The 18489-nt window shown below is 42.3% G+C and overlaps 1 protein-coding gene across 1 annotated transcript; it reads right to left on the reverse strand.

Annotated features, from left to right (window-relative positions):
• Positions 1-452: 452 nt before the first annotated feature.
• LOC306774176 (cysteine/serine-rich nuclear protein 3-like) lies at positions 453-16530 on the reverse strand (the record flags this gene model as incomplete). Its single annotated transcript, XM_079264156.1, has 4 exons — positions 453-1397; positions 2697-3008; positions 3082-3338; positions 16383-16530. The coding sequence occupies 4 exons, from the start codon at positions 16528-16530 to the stop codon at positions 453-455; spliced, it is 1662 nt and encodes a 553-aa protein (XP_079120282.1).
• Between the last annotated feature and the right edge of the window lie 1959 nt (positions 16531-18489).

The following is an 18489-nucleotide window of genomic DNA, read 5'->3' on the forward strand; positions in this document are numbered from 1 at the left end:
GTCACTTATCCAGAGTCGGTCCCTTATCTAGAGTCCGTCACTTATCCAGAGTACGTCACTTATCCATAGTAGGTCACTTATCCAGAGTCGGTCAGTTATCCAGAGTATGTCACTTATCCAGAGTACGTCACTTATCCAGAGTCGGTCCCTTATCTAGAGTCCGTCACTTATCCAGAGTACGTCACTTATCCAGAGTCGGTCACTTATCCAGAGTCGGTCACTTATCCAGAGTCGGTCACTTATCCAGAGTCGGTCACTTATCCAGAGTACGTCACTTATCCAGAGTCGGTCACTTATCCAGAGTACGTCACTTATCCAGAGTCGGTCCCTTATCTAGAGTCGGTCACTTATCCAGAGTCCGTCACTTATTCAGACTGAGAGGTGAATTTTTTACTCCAGATTTCCCAACATGACTTCTATCATCAGACTGCGGCTGCTCTCTGAGCGTTATGTCAGGCCTCTGCAGGCCTGGTTGACGCTCGGTTTGTTTCCCCAGTCTGTGGGGGGACGTCTGCTGACCGGGGCAGTTCCCCACATCCCCCAGCGGGTGCAGTGTTCCTCTCACGGGGGTCTGCAACTGAGCAGATCTGAGGCGTCATGGAGATGCTCTGCTGTCCTGTCTGGCTGTGGAAGTCTGGGCTGATCTCAGCTTCCAGGGCGGACTCCACCGAGGGGAGGATGATGCTGTCAGAGAGGAAGGCTCGGGGGTCGTTCATGGGCCGGTCTGGTTGGTAGGGGGCGCTGTGGAGGGGATTTCTGAGGTTCACCAGTGTGCTGGAAGAGTAACTCAGCACAGAGGGGAGAGGAACAGAGTACGGTGGAGGGTTTAGTTCATTTAACGGACAATCCCAGTCTTCTTCGTCTTCCTCATCTTCATTGTCATCGTCATCATCCTCATCATCATCATCATCATCGTCGTCCTCGTCATCATCTCCCTCCTCGGGGTCGAACGTTTCCAGGCTGTGTGTGCTGCAGTCCGACAGTCCGCTGCAGACACTGCTGCCATCCTCATCCTCATAAGCTTCATCCTCCTCCTCCTCCTCATCTTCCTCCTCCTCCTCATCCTCTTCTTCCTCCTCTTCATCCAGATGTGAATCCGTGTTACTTGTACTCTGGAGGTGCATGATGGGATTGTGCGGTAGGCTCATCAGCGGAGACGACAGGTTCGGCTGCTGCTGGATCAGGGAGGCGTTGCCGTGGTAACCGTTGCCATTGGTTACGAGCGGCTGGTGCTGCTCTGGCGGCGGATACTGTGGCTCGCAGCTCTTCTCCAGCTCTAGCTTCATGATGGTGTGCAGGAAGTGGGTGCGGACCCGGACCGGGTTGAACTCCAGCCGTCCGGTGACGTTGCTGCAGCCGTCCTTCGTGCAGCCGCAAGGGAAGGACATGCGGTCCACCTGCGGGAACATCTCACGTTACACACCGACACGCGCTGCTCAGGCACCAGCTGCTGCTCCCGGCATCATTACTACACGTTAAAACGCTGCACAACCAACAGATTCATGTAAAAACTTGCAGATATTTTCCATGTTCTACCACAACTTGTTCAGTCACATAAAACCAAGATAAATACAGTCAAGAGGGAAAATATGATGAAAAGGCTCAAATAAATAATAAACTTAAATATTTCTGTTGTGAGATGAAATTCTAGTTGCTGCCTGAAATCTGTGACTTGAAGTTAAACTGAATAATTATAGAACTACAGGTCAGCCTGTTGTTGTTTAGTCTCATTTTAAAAGATATAGAAATAATATTTATTCTTTATTCTTAATCAGTGATTTAATGTTTTTATTATTGTGTTGTTATAACTGTATATATGATAGATGACACATCAGGATCCTGAGACATTTCGCATCACTTTACGGTAGAAACCAGGCCTCCTCTGTTGAAGCGACACGAAGCCTTCAGAATAAAAGAGTAGAATTTCCTGTCTGTCTATTAAACAGTTATGGTTAAATTACAAATTTTTTTTATTTATTTATTTTTTTTTTACATTTTTGTGGTTATTTATTTGGAATTTAATAAGGTCCCTGTGATGGAGTGGCAAGCTATCCAGGGTGTACCCTGCCTTTCGCCCAAAGCCGGCTGGGATAGGCTCCAGCTTCCCCGCGACCCTGAATTGGTTTAAGCGGTTTGGGAAATGAATGAACAAGGTGAAACGGCTTTAACGGCGATGATATATTTGTGTTTAATCTCGACTTCTCGTAACCAGTCAGCTCATTGTAACTGTTGACATGCAGGCATGTGTGCTCCGCCTGTTGCCTGAAGATTCCACAAGGGGGCGCTTCAGAGGCCAGATCCCATGGCTGAATTTGTTATGATAAACATGTGACAACAAAGGAGGTTTGTGATTGGCTGTTTTTAAGCACAGTGAGTTTTTATGGCCTAAACTTTATACAGTGAGAAAAAAAAGAAAAAAATAACATAATAAATTTATCTGATTTGAAATAAAATACATAATTTAAAAAATGTTAATATAAAATTAAATAAATAGATAAAATATCGTTAACTGGAAAAAATCTAATAATATTTTTTTTTTTTTTTTTTTAAAGAAAACTTAAGTAAATAAAATTAAATAGATAAACAGACAAAGAATGTCTGATCAAGTTTAAAGCAGAATAATCATTGTTTATAATTCTGGCAAATATTTCTACTCCACACAGAAACAACACGTTAGTATTATAGTCGGGCCTCACCACGCTGCCATTTACCTGGCACTTAATGCCGGCCAGGCTACAGGCACAGGTCTCTGGGTCACATCTCCCCCGGCAGCGACACCCACACTCCTCCCTGGACATCCGCAGGGCTCGCAGCTCGTTCTTCTCCTCCACGTCGATGCATCGGACCCCCGAGGCCCGCAGGAGGGCACGGCGCCTCCTGGTGGTCAGAGGCTGAAGGAAGAAGTAATCGTCCACCTCCGTGTTGTCGACGTCCAGGTCGTCTTCGGAGATGTCATCGAGCGTGAGAGAATCCGCCTCCACCGATGACACCGTCCCGTTCTTCGTCAGCTGGAAGTCAGAAAAGTAAGTCAGCAGCAAGGTGTGGAGAAAACGTTCCGCCGAGCAGAAGGAAGCCACTGACTTTGAGTTTTATGGCATTGAGTTTCTCCTCCTTCAGATGATCCCTCAGCATGTTCCGATGGCTTCGTTTCTGCTCCATGTCAAACTCTCTGAGTGTGAAGCGCTTCACGCCGCTGTGGCGTGGCGACATCCCCAGGGTGCTGCCGCCCTGTGTGGGCACGCTGGTGAAGCCCTGCCGCCGACTGAAGTAGTACACCGTGACGCTCTCAAAGTGCACGTTGCGACCACAAAGTCGCTTCGCATGGCGCTGGAGAGAAGCTGACAGTCAGACACGCATCATTAGAATATTGACCTCGCGGACAACAAGGAGGGATTGACAGAAAAACATGCCCAAAATATAAACTATACGCCAAACATGTGAACTACATACCAAACATGTGAACCACACACCAAAGGTGAACTATATGCCTAACATGTGAACTGCACGCCAAACATGTGAACTACACGCCAAACATGCGAACTACGTGCTAAACATGAACGACACGCCAAACATGTGAACTATATACCAAACATGTGAACTACACGCCAAACAGGTGGAGTATATGCCAAACATGTGAAATATACGCCAAACATGTGAACTACACGCCAAACGTGAACTACTCGCCAAACATGTGAACTAAACGCCAAACATGTGAACTACATACCAAACGTCAACTTTATGCCAAACAGGTGAACTACACGCCAAACATGTGAACTACACGCCAAACATGTAAACTTTATGCGAAACATGTAAACTACACGCCAAACATGTGAACTACACGCCAAACAGGTGAAGTATATGCCAAACATGTGAACTACACGCCAACATGTAAACTACATGCCAAACATGTGAACTATATGCCAAACATGTGAACTACACACCAAACATGTGAACTACACGCCAAAAAGGTGAAGTATATGCCAAACATGTGAACTACACGCCAACATGTGAACTACACGCCAAACATGTGAACTATATGCCAAACATGTGAACTACACACCAAACATGTGAACTATATGCCAAACATGTGAACTACACACCAAACATGTGAACTATATGCCAAGCATGTGAACGACACGTCAAACATATAAACTACACGCCAACATGTGAACTACACGCCAAAATTGTGAACTACATGCCAAACATGTGAACTACATGCCAAACATGTGAACTACACACCAAACATGTGAACTATATGCCAAACATGTGACCTATATGCCAAACATGTGAAATACATGCCAAACGTGAACTATATGCAAAACATGTGAACTAAATGCCAAACATGTGAACTACACGACAAACATGTGACCTATATGCCAAACTTGTGAACTACACGCCAAACGTGAACTACACGCCAAACATGTGAACTACATGCCAAACATGTGAACTATATGCCAAGCATGTGAACTACACGCCACACATGTGAACTACACGCCAAACGTGAACTACACACCAAACATGTGAACTACACGCCAAATATGTGAACTACATGCCAAACATGTGAACTACATGTCAAACAAGTGAACTACACACCAAACATGTGACCTACATGCCAAACATGTGAACTATATGTCAAACATGTGAGCTACATGCCAAACAGGTGAAGTATATGCCAAACATGTGAACTACACACCAAACAGGTGAAGTATATGCCAAACATGTGAACTACATGCCAAACATCTGAACTATATGCCAAACGTGAACTACACGGCAAACGTGAACCACACGCCAAACATGTGAACTATATGCCAAACATGTGAACTACATGCCAAATATGTGAACTACATGCCAAACATGTGAGCTACTCGCCAAGCATGTGAACGACACGCCAAACATGTGAACTACACGCCAACATGTGAACTACTCGCCAAACATGTGAACTACACGCCAAACATGTGAACTACACGCCACACATGTGAACTACACGCCAAACGTGAACTACACACCAAACATGTGAACTACACGCCAACATGTGAACTACACGCCAAACATGTCAACTATATGCCAAACATGTGAACTACACACCAAACATGTGAACTATATGCCAAACATGTGAACTACACACCAAACATGTGAACTACACGCCAACATGTGAACTACACGCCAAACATGTGAACTACACGCCAAACATGTGAACTACATGCCAAACATGTGAACTACACACCAAGCATGTGAACTATATGCCAAACATGTGACCTATATGCCAAACATGTGAACTACATGCCAAACGTGTGAACTATATGCCAAACATTTGAACTAAATGCCAAACATGTGAACTACACGCCAAACATGTGAACTATATGCCAAACATGTGAACTACACGCCAAACATGTGAACTACACACCAAACGTGAACTATACGCCAAACATGTGACCTATATGCCAAACTTGTGAACTACACGCCAAACGTGAACTACACGCCAAACATGTGAACTACATGCCAAACATGTGAACTATATGCCAAGCATGTGAACTACACGCCAAACATGTGAACTACACGCCAAACGTGAACTACACACCAAACATGTGAACTATATGCCAAACATGTGAACTACACACCAAATATGTGAACTACACGACAAACATGTGAACTACACGCCAAACAGGTGAAGTATATGCCAAACATGTGAACTACACGCCAACATGTAAACTACATGCCAAACATGTGAACTATATGCCAAACATGTGAACTACACACCAAACATGTGAACTACACGCCAAAAAGGTGAAGTATATGCCAAACATGTGAACTACACGCCAACATGTGAACTACACGCCAAACATGTGAACTATATGCCAAACATGTGAACTACACACCAAACATGTGAACTATATGCCAAACATGTGAACTACACACCAAACATGTGAACTATATGCCAAGCATGTGAACGACACGTCAAACATATAAACTACACGCCAACATGTGAACTACACGCCAAAATTGTGAACTACATGCCAAACATGTGAACTACATGCCAAACATGTGAACTACACACCAAACATGTGAACTATATGCCAAACATGTGACCTATATGCCAAACATGTGAAATACATGCCAAACGTGAACTATATGCAAAACATGTGAACTAAATGCCAAACATGTGAACTACACGACAAACATGTGACCTATATGCCAAACTTGTGAACTACACGCCAAACGTGAACTACACGCCAAACATGTGAACTACATGCCAAACATGTGAACTATATGCCAAGCATGTGAACTACACGCCACACATGTGAACTACACGCCAAACGTGAACTACACACCAAACATGTGAACTACACGCCAAATATGTGAACTACATGCCAAACATGTGAACTACATGTCAAACAAGTGAACTACACACCAAACATGTGACCTACATGCCAAACATGTGAACTATATGTCAAACATGTGAGCAACATGCCAAACAGGTGAAGTATATGCCAAACATGTGAACTACACACCAAACAGGTGAAGTATATGCCAAACATGTGAACTACATGCCAAACATCTGAACTATATGCCAAACGTGAACTACACGGCAAACGTGAACCACACGCCAAACATGTGAACTATATGCCAAACATGTGAACTACATGCCAAACATGTGAACTACATGCCAAACATGTGAGCTTCTCGCCAAGCATGTGAACGACACGCCAAACATGTGAACTACACGCCAACATGTGAACTACTCGCCAAACATGTGAACTACACGCCAAACATGTGAACTACACGCCACACATGTGAACTACACGCCAAACGTGAACTACACGCCAAACATGTGAACTATATGCCAAACATGTGAACTACACACCAAACATGTGAACTATATGCCAAACATGTGAACTACACACCAAACATGTGAACTACACGCCAACATGTGAACTACACGCCAAACATGTGAACTACACGCCAAACATGTGAACTACATGCCAAACATGTGAACTACACACCAAGCATGTGAACTATATGCCAAACATGTGACCTATATGCCAAACATGTGAACTATATGCTAAACGTGTGAACTATATGCCAAACATTTGAACTAAATGCCAAACATGTGAACTACACGCCAAACATGTGAACTATATGCCAAACATGTGAACTACACGCCAAACATGTGAACTACACACCAAACGTGAACTATACGCCAAACATGTGACCTATATGCCAAACTTGTGAACTACACGCCAAACGTGAACTACACGCCAAACATGTGAACTACATGCCAAACATGTGAACTATATGCCAAGCATGTGAACTACACGCCAAACATGTGAACTACACGCCAAACGTGAACTACACACCAAACATGTGAACTATATGCCAAACATGTGAACTACACACCAAATATGTGAACTACACGACAAACATGTAAACTTTATGCGAAACATGTGAACTACATGCCAAACATCTGAACTATATGCCAAACGTGAACTACACGGCAAACGTGAACGACACGCCAAACATGTGAACTACACGCCAAATATGTGAACTACATGCCAAACATGTGAACTACATGTCAAACAAGTGAACTACACACCAAACATGTGAACTACATGCCAAACATGTGAACTATATGTCAAACATGTGAGCTACATGCCAAACAGGTGAAGTATATGCCAAACATGTGAACTACACACCAAACAGGTGAAGTATATGCCAAACGTGAACTACACGGCAAACGTGAACCACATGCCAAACATGTGAACTATATGCCAAACATGTGAACTACATGCCAAATATGTGAACTACATGCCAAACATGTGAGCTACTCGCCAAGCATGTGAACGACACGCCAAACATGTGAACTACCTGCCAAACATGTGAATTACAAGCCAAACGTGAACTAAACACCAAACATGTGACCTATATGCCAATCATGTGAACTACACGCCAAACATGTAAACTATATGCCAAACATGTGAACTACACGCCAAACGTGAACTACACGCCAGACATGTGAACTACATGCCAAACATGTGTACTATATGCCAAACATGTGAACTACATGCCAAACATGTGAACTACATGCCAAACATGTGAACTACACGCCAAACATGTAAACTTTATGCGAAACATGTGAACTACACCCCAAACATGTGAGCTATATGCCAAACATGTGAACTACACGCCAAACAGGTGAAGTATATGCCAAACATGTGAACTACATGCCAAACATGCGAACTATATGCCAACATGTGAACTACATGCCAAAAATGTGAACTACACACCAAACAAGTGAACTATATGCCAAACATGTGAACTACACGCCAAACAGGTGAAGTATATGCCAAACAGGTGAAGTACATGCCAAACATGTGAACTACATGCCAAACATGTGAACTACACACCAAACATGTGAACTATATGCCAAACATGTGAACTACATGCCAAACATGCGAACTATATGTCAACATGTGAACTACATGCCAAAAATGTGAACTACACACCAAACAAGTGAACTATATGCCAAACATGTGAACTACACGCCAAACAGGTGAACTACACACCAAACATGCGAACTATATGCCAACATGTGAACTACATGCCAAAAAATGTGAACTACACACCAAACAAGTGAACTATATGCCAAACATGTGAACTACACGCCAAACAGGTGAAGTACATGCCAAACATGTGAACTACATGCCAAACATGTGAACTACACACCAAACATGTGAACTATATGCCAAACAGGTGAAGTATTTGCCAAACATGTGAACTACATGCCAAACGTGAACTATATGCCAAACATGTGAACTACATGCCAAACATGTGAACTACACGCCAAACTTGTGAACTATATGCCAAACATATGAATTACATGCCAAACGTGAACTACACGCCAAAATCATGTGAACTATATGCCAAGCATGTGAACGACACGTCAAACATATAAACTACACGCCAAAATGTGAACTACACGCCAAACATGTGAACTACATGCCAAACATGTGAACTACATGCCAAACATGTGAACTACACACCAAACATGTGAACTATATGCCAAACATGTGACCTATATGCCAAACATGTGAACTACACGCCAAACATGTGAACTATATGCCAAACATGTGAACTACACGCCAAACTTGTGAACTACACGCCAAACGTGAACTACACGCCAAACATGTGAACTACATGCCAAACATGTGAACTATATGCCAAGCATGTGAACTACACGCCAAACATGTGAACTACACGCCAAACATGTGAACTATATGCCAAACATGTGAACTACACACCAAACATGTGAACTATATGCCAAACATGTGAACTACACACCAAACATGTGAACTATATGCCAAGCATGTGAACGACACGTCAAACATATAAACTACACGCCAACATGTGAACTACACGCCAAACATGTGAACTACACGCCAAACATGTGAACTACATGCCAAACATGTGAACTACACACCAAACATGTGAACTATATGCCAAACATGTGACCTATATGCCAAACATGTGAACTACATGCCAAACGTGAACTATATGCCAAACATGTGAACTAAATGCCAAACATGTGAACTACACGCCAAACATGTGAACTATATGCCAAACATGTGAACTACACGCCAAACATGTGAACTACATACCAAACGTGAACTATACGCCAAACATGTGACCTATATGCCAAACTTGTGAACTAAACGCCAAACGTGAACTACACGCCAAACATGTGAACTACTCGCCAAACATGTGAACTATATGCCAAGCATGTGAACTACACGCCAAACATGTGAACTACACGCCAAACATGTGAACTACACACCAAACATGTGAACTACACGCCAACATGTGAACTACACGCCAAACATGTGAACTATATGCCAAACATGTGAACTACACACCAAACATGTGAACTATATGCCAAACATGTGAACTACACACCAAACATGTGAACTACACGCCAACATGTGAACTACACGCCAAACATGTGAACTACACGCCAAACATGTGAACTACATGCCAAACATGTGAACTACACACCAAACATGTGAACTATATGCCAAACATGTGACCTATATGCCAAACATGTGAACTACATGCCAAACGTGTGAACTATATGCCAAACATTTGAACTAAATGCCAAACATGTGAACTACACGCCAAACATGTGAACTATATGCCAAACATGTGAACTACACGCCAAACATGTGAACTACACACCAAACGTGAACTATACGCCAAACATGTGACCTATATGCCAAACTTGTGAACTACACGCCAAACGTGAACTACACGCCATACATGTGAACTACATGCCAAACATGTGAACTATATGCCAAGCATGTGAACTACACGCCAAACATGTGAACTAAACGCCAAACGTGAACTACACACCAAACATGTGAACTATATGCCAAACATGTGAACTACACACCAAATATGTGAACTACACGACAAACATGTAAACTTTATGCGAAACATGTGAACTACATGCCAAACATCTGAACTATATGCCAAACGTGAACTACATGGCAAACGTGAACGACACGCCAAACATGTGAACTACACGCCAAATATGTGAACTACATGCCAAACATGTGAACTACATGTCAAACAAGTGAACTACACACCAAACATGTGAACTATATGCCAAACATGTGAACTATATGTCAAACATGTGAGCTACATGCCAAACAGGTGAAGTATATGCCAAACATGTGAACTACACACCAAACAGGTGAAGTATATGCCAAACATGTGAACTACACGTATATGCGAAACATGTGAACTACATGCCAAACATCTGAACTATATGCCAAACGTGAACTACACGGCAAACGTGAACCACACGCCAAACATGTGAACTATATGCCAAACATGTGAACTACATGCCAAATATGTGAACTACATGCCAAACATGTGAGCTACTCGCCAAGCATGTGAACGACACGCCAAACATGTGAACTACACGCCAACATGTGAACTACTCGCCAAACATGTGAACTACACGCCAAACATGTGAACTACCTGCCAAACATGTGAATTACAATCCAAACGTGAACTCAACACCAAACATGTGACCTATATGCCAATCATGTGAACTACACGCCAAACATGTAAACTATATGCCAAACATGTGAACTACACGCCAAACGTGAACTACACGCCAGACATGTGAACTACATGCCAAACATGTGTACTATATGCCAAACATGTGAACTACATGCCAAACATGTGAACTACATGCCAAACATGTGAACTACACGCCAAACATGTAAACTTTATGCGAAACATGTGAACTACACCCCAAACATGTGAGCTACATGCCAAACATGTGAACTACACACCAAACGTGAACCACACACCAAAAATGTGAACTATTTGCCAAACATGTGAACTACACGCCAAACAGGTGAAGTATATGCCAAACATGTGAACTACATGCCAAACATGCGAACTATATGCCAACATGTGAACTACATGCCAAAAATGTGAACTACACACCAAACAAGTGAACTACATGCCAAACATGTGAACTACACGCCAAACAGGTGAAGTATATGCCAAACAGGTGAAGTACATGCCAAACATGCGAACTATATGCCAACATGTGAACTACATGCCAAAAATGTGAACTACACACCAAACAAGTGAACTATATGCCAAACATGTGAACTACACGCCAAACAGGTGTACTACACACCAAACATGCGAACTATATGCCAACATGTGAACTACATGCCAAAAAAAGTGAACTACACACCAAACAAGTGAACTATATGCCAAACATGTGAACTACACGCCAAACAGGTGAACTACACGCCAAACTTGTGAACTATATGCCAAACATATGAATTACATGCCAAACGTGAACTACACGCCAAAATCATGTGAACTATATGCCAAGCATGTGAACGACACGTCAAACATATAAACTACACGCCAACATGTGAACTACACGCCAAACATGTGAACTACACGCCAAACATGTGAACTATATGCCAAACATGTGAACTACACACCAAACATGTGAACTATATGCCAAACATGTGACCTATATGCCAAACATGTGAACTACATGCCAAACGTGAACTATATGCCAAACATGTGAACTAAATGCCAAACATGTGAACTACACGCCAAACATGTGAACTATATGCCAAACATGTGAACTACACGCCAAACATGTGAACTACACACCAAACGTGAACTATACGCCAAACATGTGACCTATATGCCAAACTTGTGAACTACACGCCAAACGTGAACTACACGCCAAACATGTGAACTACATGCCAAACATGTGAACTATATGCCAAGCATGTGAACTACACGCCAAACATGTGAACTACACGCCAAACGTGAACTACACACCAAACATGTGAACTACACGCCAACATGTGAACTACACGCCAAACATGTGAACTATATGCCAAACATGTGAACTACACACCAAACATGTGAACTATATGCCAAACATGTGAACTACACACCAAACATGTGAACTATATGCCAAGCATGTGAACGACACGTCAAACATATGAACTACACGCCAACTTGTGAACTACACGCCAAACATGTGAACTACACGCCAAACATGTGAACTACATGCCAAACATGTGAACTACACACCAAACATGTGAACTATATGCCAAACATGTGACCTATATGCCAAACATGTGAACTACATGCCAAACGTGAACTATATGCCAAACATGTGAACTAAATGCCAAACATGTGAACTACACGACAAACATGTGAACTATATGCCAAACATGTGAACTACACGCCAAACATGTGAACTACACACCAAATACGTGAACTATACGCCAAACATGTGACCTATATGCCAAACTTGTGAACTACACGCCAAACGTGAACTACACACCAAACATGTGAACTACATGCCAAACATGTGAACTATATGCCAAGCATGTGAACTACACGCCAAACGTGAACTACACACCAAACATGTGAACTATATGCCAAACATGTGAACTACACACCAAATATGTGAACTACACGACAAACATGTAAACTTTATGCGAAACATGTGAACTACATGCCAAACATCTGAACTATATGCCAAACGTGAACTACACGGCAAACGTGAACGACACGCCAAACATGTGAACTACACGCCAAATATGTGAACTACATGCCAAACATGTGAACTACATGTCAAACAAGTGAACTACACACCAAACATGTGAACTACATGCCTAACATGTGAACTATATGTCAAACATGTGAGCTACATGCCAAACAGGTGAAGTATATGCCAAACATGTGAACTACACACCAAACAGGTGAAGTATATGCCAAACATGTGAACTACACGTATATGCGAAACATGTGAACTACATGCCAAACATCTGAACTATATGCCAAACGTGAACTACACGGCAAACGTGAACCACACGCCAAACATGTGAACTATATGCCAAACATGTGAACTACATGCCAAATATGTGAACTACATGCCAAACATGTGAGCTACTCGCCAAGCATGTGAACGACACGCCAAACATGTGAACTACACGCCAACATGTGAACTACTCGCCAAACATGTGAACTACACGCCAAACATGTGAACTACCTGCCAAACATGTGAATTACAAGCCAAACGTGAACTAAACACCAAACATGTGACCTATATGCCAATCATGTGAACTACATGCCAAACATGTAAACTATATGCCAAACATGTGAACTACACGCCAAACGTGAACTACACGCCAGACATGTGAACTACATACCAAACATGTGTACTATATGCCAAACATGTGAACTACATGCCAAACATGTGAACTACACGCCAAACATGTAAACTTTATGCGAAACATGTGAACTACACCCCAAACATGTGAGCTATATGCCAAACATGTGAACTACACACCAAACGTGAACCACACACCAAAAATGTGAACTATTTGCCAAACATGTGAACTACACGCCAAACAGGTGAAGTATATGCCAAACATGTGAACTACATGCCAAACATACGAACTATATGCCAACATGTGAACTACATGCCAAAAATGTGAACTACACACCAAACAAGTGAACTATATGCCAAACATGTGAACTACACGCCAAACAGGTGAAGTATATGCCAAACAGGTGAAGTACATGCCAAACATGTGAACTACATGCCAAACATGTGAACTACACACCAAACATGTGAACTATATGCCAAACATGTGAACTATATGCCAAACATGTGAACTACATGCCAAACATGCGAACTATATGCCAACATGTGAACTACATGCCAAAAATGTGAACTACACACCAAACAAGTAAACTATATGCCAAACATGTGAACTACACGCCAAACAGGTGAACTACACACCAAACATGCGAACTATATGCCAACATGTGAACTACATGCCAAAAAATGTGAACTACACACCAAACAAGTGAACTATATGCCAAACATGTGAACTACACGCCAAACAGGTGAAGTACATGCCAAACATGTGAACTACATGCCAAACATGTGAACTACACACCAAACATGTGAACTATATGCCAAACAGGTGAAGTATTTGCCAAACATGTGAACTACATGCCAAACGTGAACTATATGCCAAACATGTGAACTACATGCCAAACATGTGAACTACACGCCAAACTTGTGAACTATATGCCAAACATATGAATTACATGCCAAACGTGAACTACACGCCAAAATCATGTGAACTATATGCCAAACTTGTGAACTACACACCAAACATGTAAACTACACGCCAAACATGTAAAACCACACGCCTAACATGTTAACTACATGTTTGGAAATATGCCTGTAACAACCAGGACATATTGATCAGGTTGTTCACGGCAAACCGAACTGATTGACTGGAATGAAGTGACAGAACCTTAGAGACTAGGAGGAGGAATGGCGTCATGAGGAGAACCAAGAGGTGTTCCACCTGGAACCTGATTTCAGGCAAAATTTCTGCTTTTCTGCCTGGAATATCTATTGTGTTTACTTTCTGTTTACCACACCTGTACTTCCTGTTTACCACATCTGTACTTCCTTTTTACCACATCTGGTACTTCCTGTTTACCACACCTGGTACTTTCTGTTTACCACACCTTTACTTCCTTTTTACCACATCTGGTACTTCCTGTTTACCACACCTGTACTTCCTGTTTACCACACCTGGTACTTCCTGTTTACCACACCTGTACTTCCTGTTTACCACACCTGGTACTTCCTGTTTACCACACCTGTACTTCCTGTTTACTACACCTGGTACTTCCTGTTTACCACACCTGTACTTCCTGTTTACTACACCTGGTACTTCCTGTTTACCACACCTGGTACTTCCTGTTTACCACACCTGTACTTCCTGTTTACCACACCTGGTACTTCCTGTTTACCACACCTGTACTTCCTGTTTACCACACCTGGTACTTCCTGTTTACCACATCTGTACTTCCTGTTTACCACACCTGTACTTCCTGTTCACTACACCTGGTACTTCCTGTTTACCACACCTGTACTTCCTGTTTACCACACCTGTACTTCCTGTTTACCACACCTGGTACTTCCTGTTTACCACACCTGTACTTCCTGTTTACCACACCTGGTACTTCCTGTTTACCACACCTGTACTTCCTGTTTACCACACCTGTACTTCCTGTTTACCACACCTGGTACTTCCTGTTTACCACACCTGTACTTCCTGTTTACCACACCTGGAACGTTCTGTGTTCCAGACAAGCCAAATAAATAATAAATGTAAAAATACAAACAGAAACGATAAACGAATCGAAACGACCATCCTGGAACAAACGTCACCAGAAACAGGAGAGTTTCCCCCGCTTTCAGGCTCGTTCATCAGAGACTAGAGCTCTTCTCCATCACCGCGGTTACCATGGTAACTTGTGTCTCTCCAGCTGCGTTGGTCATGGTAACTAGGGCTGGTGTCTGTCCAGTCACCATGGTAACTGGGGATGGGAACTGATGAGAGGTTGTTGTTATCAATGCAGTTATCAGCTCTGGGTATTGATCAGGTCTCTTATCGGTTCTGGACCCAGTTTTCTGTGACCAAACAAGAACAACAGGCCATCAAAACATAGATATAGAAAACATGTCTTCAAAAGTTTGAGTTTGGAACCTTTGTCGACTCCATGTGAACAATGTAAAAATCTTTTGGATCATTAACATTTTCTAACTGCTGGATGTAAAACTGCAGATGTGCTCTGACAACTGGAGAGTAAAAATCCACCTGTAGAAACTAAACTCCAGGTATGTTAATAATCATACGTGACTATCAGCTCTTCATGGGCGCGTTTCGGTGTCGCTGCTTCCCATCGGAATAAACTGGAACATACGATGGAATCTAGGAACTCTCTAGGCTCACCGTCCAGAATCCCAGAGGGGATGGAGTGGTTGAGACTGTCGCTGCTGTTGCCGCTGTCGCTGCAGGAAACCTCGTCATCATCAGAGCCCTGCAAGGACAGGTAAGGGGGCGGTCCCTCCTGGAGCTTCCTCTTCAGGATCCCACTCATCGTCCCACTGGACAAACCTGCAGAACACAGACGCTCAAAGTTTGTGTTCATCTTTCTCATTCTGCTTTTACGGCTATGTACCTTGCTCTTTTAGAGCTGATGGATTAACTGACTTAGTAACCATGGCAACGTGTGGAAGTATGAGGATGGAGTCGCAACACGCATTGAAACGACAGTCCTCGTTTACGTAAGGCTCGGCTACATATGTGTTCATACCTGCTGAAACAGCCATGCTGGAGGTCACCACAAGGGGGAGCGCACAGCACATTGGATTTACAGACATTTCCATAAACAACTTTTTACCAGTCTGTTGCTAATGTTAAGGCAGGGTTGTTTGTTGCTGAGCAACAGGGAGCAACAATCGTAAAGATGCTGTCCTTTGCAAACGAGGTCTGAGAAACAAATATCTGTTGTCGTGTTCACCTGCGACCTCTAATCCCGTCTTCATCCTCCAGCGTTCAGTCAATGTTCATCTCGTTCAACATGTTACCTTGACTCAGCGCGAGAAGCTAACGTGCCACACGAAATGCTATGTAGCTGCCATGATGCGTACACAGACACGTTGCAAACAGCGAGTAATTCGCAGCCTTGTGTGGATCTTAACACGTGTGTATTCAAATCCCTGTGTGCCGTCACCACCTGAGGATTGGCTCTACTCACCACACCCCTCTTCCCTGCCTGCTGATTGGACAGTTGTCCAGCCTATTAACAACGCTGCAGCGACATTGGCGGGAGATTTAAACCGGCTGCAGCTGTGAACTCACTGGCAACTGTTTGGCACAGACAGTCTGCCCTTAGACTGCAACCTGTGGGGTTTCAGTGTGTACTTCTGTTGTTGTTGTTGGTGGTGGTGGTAATTTGAGTCGATTTTGTTTCTGTGTTTAAAAACTGCTTGGTTTTGTGATTCTTCCAGCAGTGTTAAAACTGGTTGGTTTAGTGTTCTCTGTTTATTTCTCTTGCTAAGTAGTTTTTTTTGTTTTCATAGCTAAAGTAAAGCCCTTTTGGCTCCTCTTTCTGTTGCATTTATAAACAGTGTTTTGTTAAAGTTAGAATGTGTTGGGCTTGTAAGTATTTTGGTTGTATTTGTATATGGTACTTTTGGCTTTTAAGCATAGCTATTGGAGCTGCTTCATTTTCTGTTTGCTTTAGTTCAGCAGACCAGTTTCTGTTTCACACATTTTTGTGCCTTGTTTCCTTTTCTTTTTGTACTGGATGGTTTTTGTTTTATAGCTGTCCTTTTTTTTATGCAGCTACACTTAGCCCAGCACTCGTAATATTGCCACCTCTCTATTCCCATCTCCACTTTTAATAATAAATTCTCAGAAATTCACATATTAACAGCTGTCTGCAGTTCTCATTTGTTACGCTTCACATCCCCTTGCAGAGTTGGGACGTAACAGAAAGTGACGAAGGATCTTTACGATTTGTACGATTCATGCGATCTCTGCAATCGTGCTTTCAAACAGCTTTTAATACGTTGGATTGTTTGTAATAAATGCCTTTTCTGAGACTTTTCATTATCTTTATGTTGAAAATAGAACTCGTAAAAACCCTGTTTAACCCGTTCTGATACTGGTCTGCTGCCCCCTGGTGGACGCCTTTTACATTACATTAATATAATATAACACAGCAATTAACATTGAATATTTGCAAATGATTTATATTTATTTATTTCTATTTTTATTGTACTTCTTTAATTAAATCATAGTTAATTATTATAATTAAAATGTAATTAATCAAGTAATTTGAATTTTATTGTGTTATTATTTTTATTATAAATACATTTTGACAAAAGACCAAGTTTTGACTTTGGTTATAAAAAATGAGAATTTTCTGCCCATTACATGTCGTGTCAGTCTTAAAGGGTTAAGATTAGATGATTATTTGGATTTTTTAAACTCTTTATTATTCCCATGTGTGTTTGCTAAAGTGACCATAATCGTGACCCCCCTCATTTAT

The sequence above is a fragment of the Telmatherina bonti genome, assembly GCF_933228915.1.
Source record: "Telmatherina bonti genome assembly, chromosome: 24".
Classification (NCBI taxonomy): Eukaryota; Metazoa; Chordata; class Actinopteri; order Atheriniformes; family Telmatherinidae; genus Telmatherina; species Telmatherina bonti.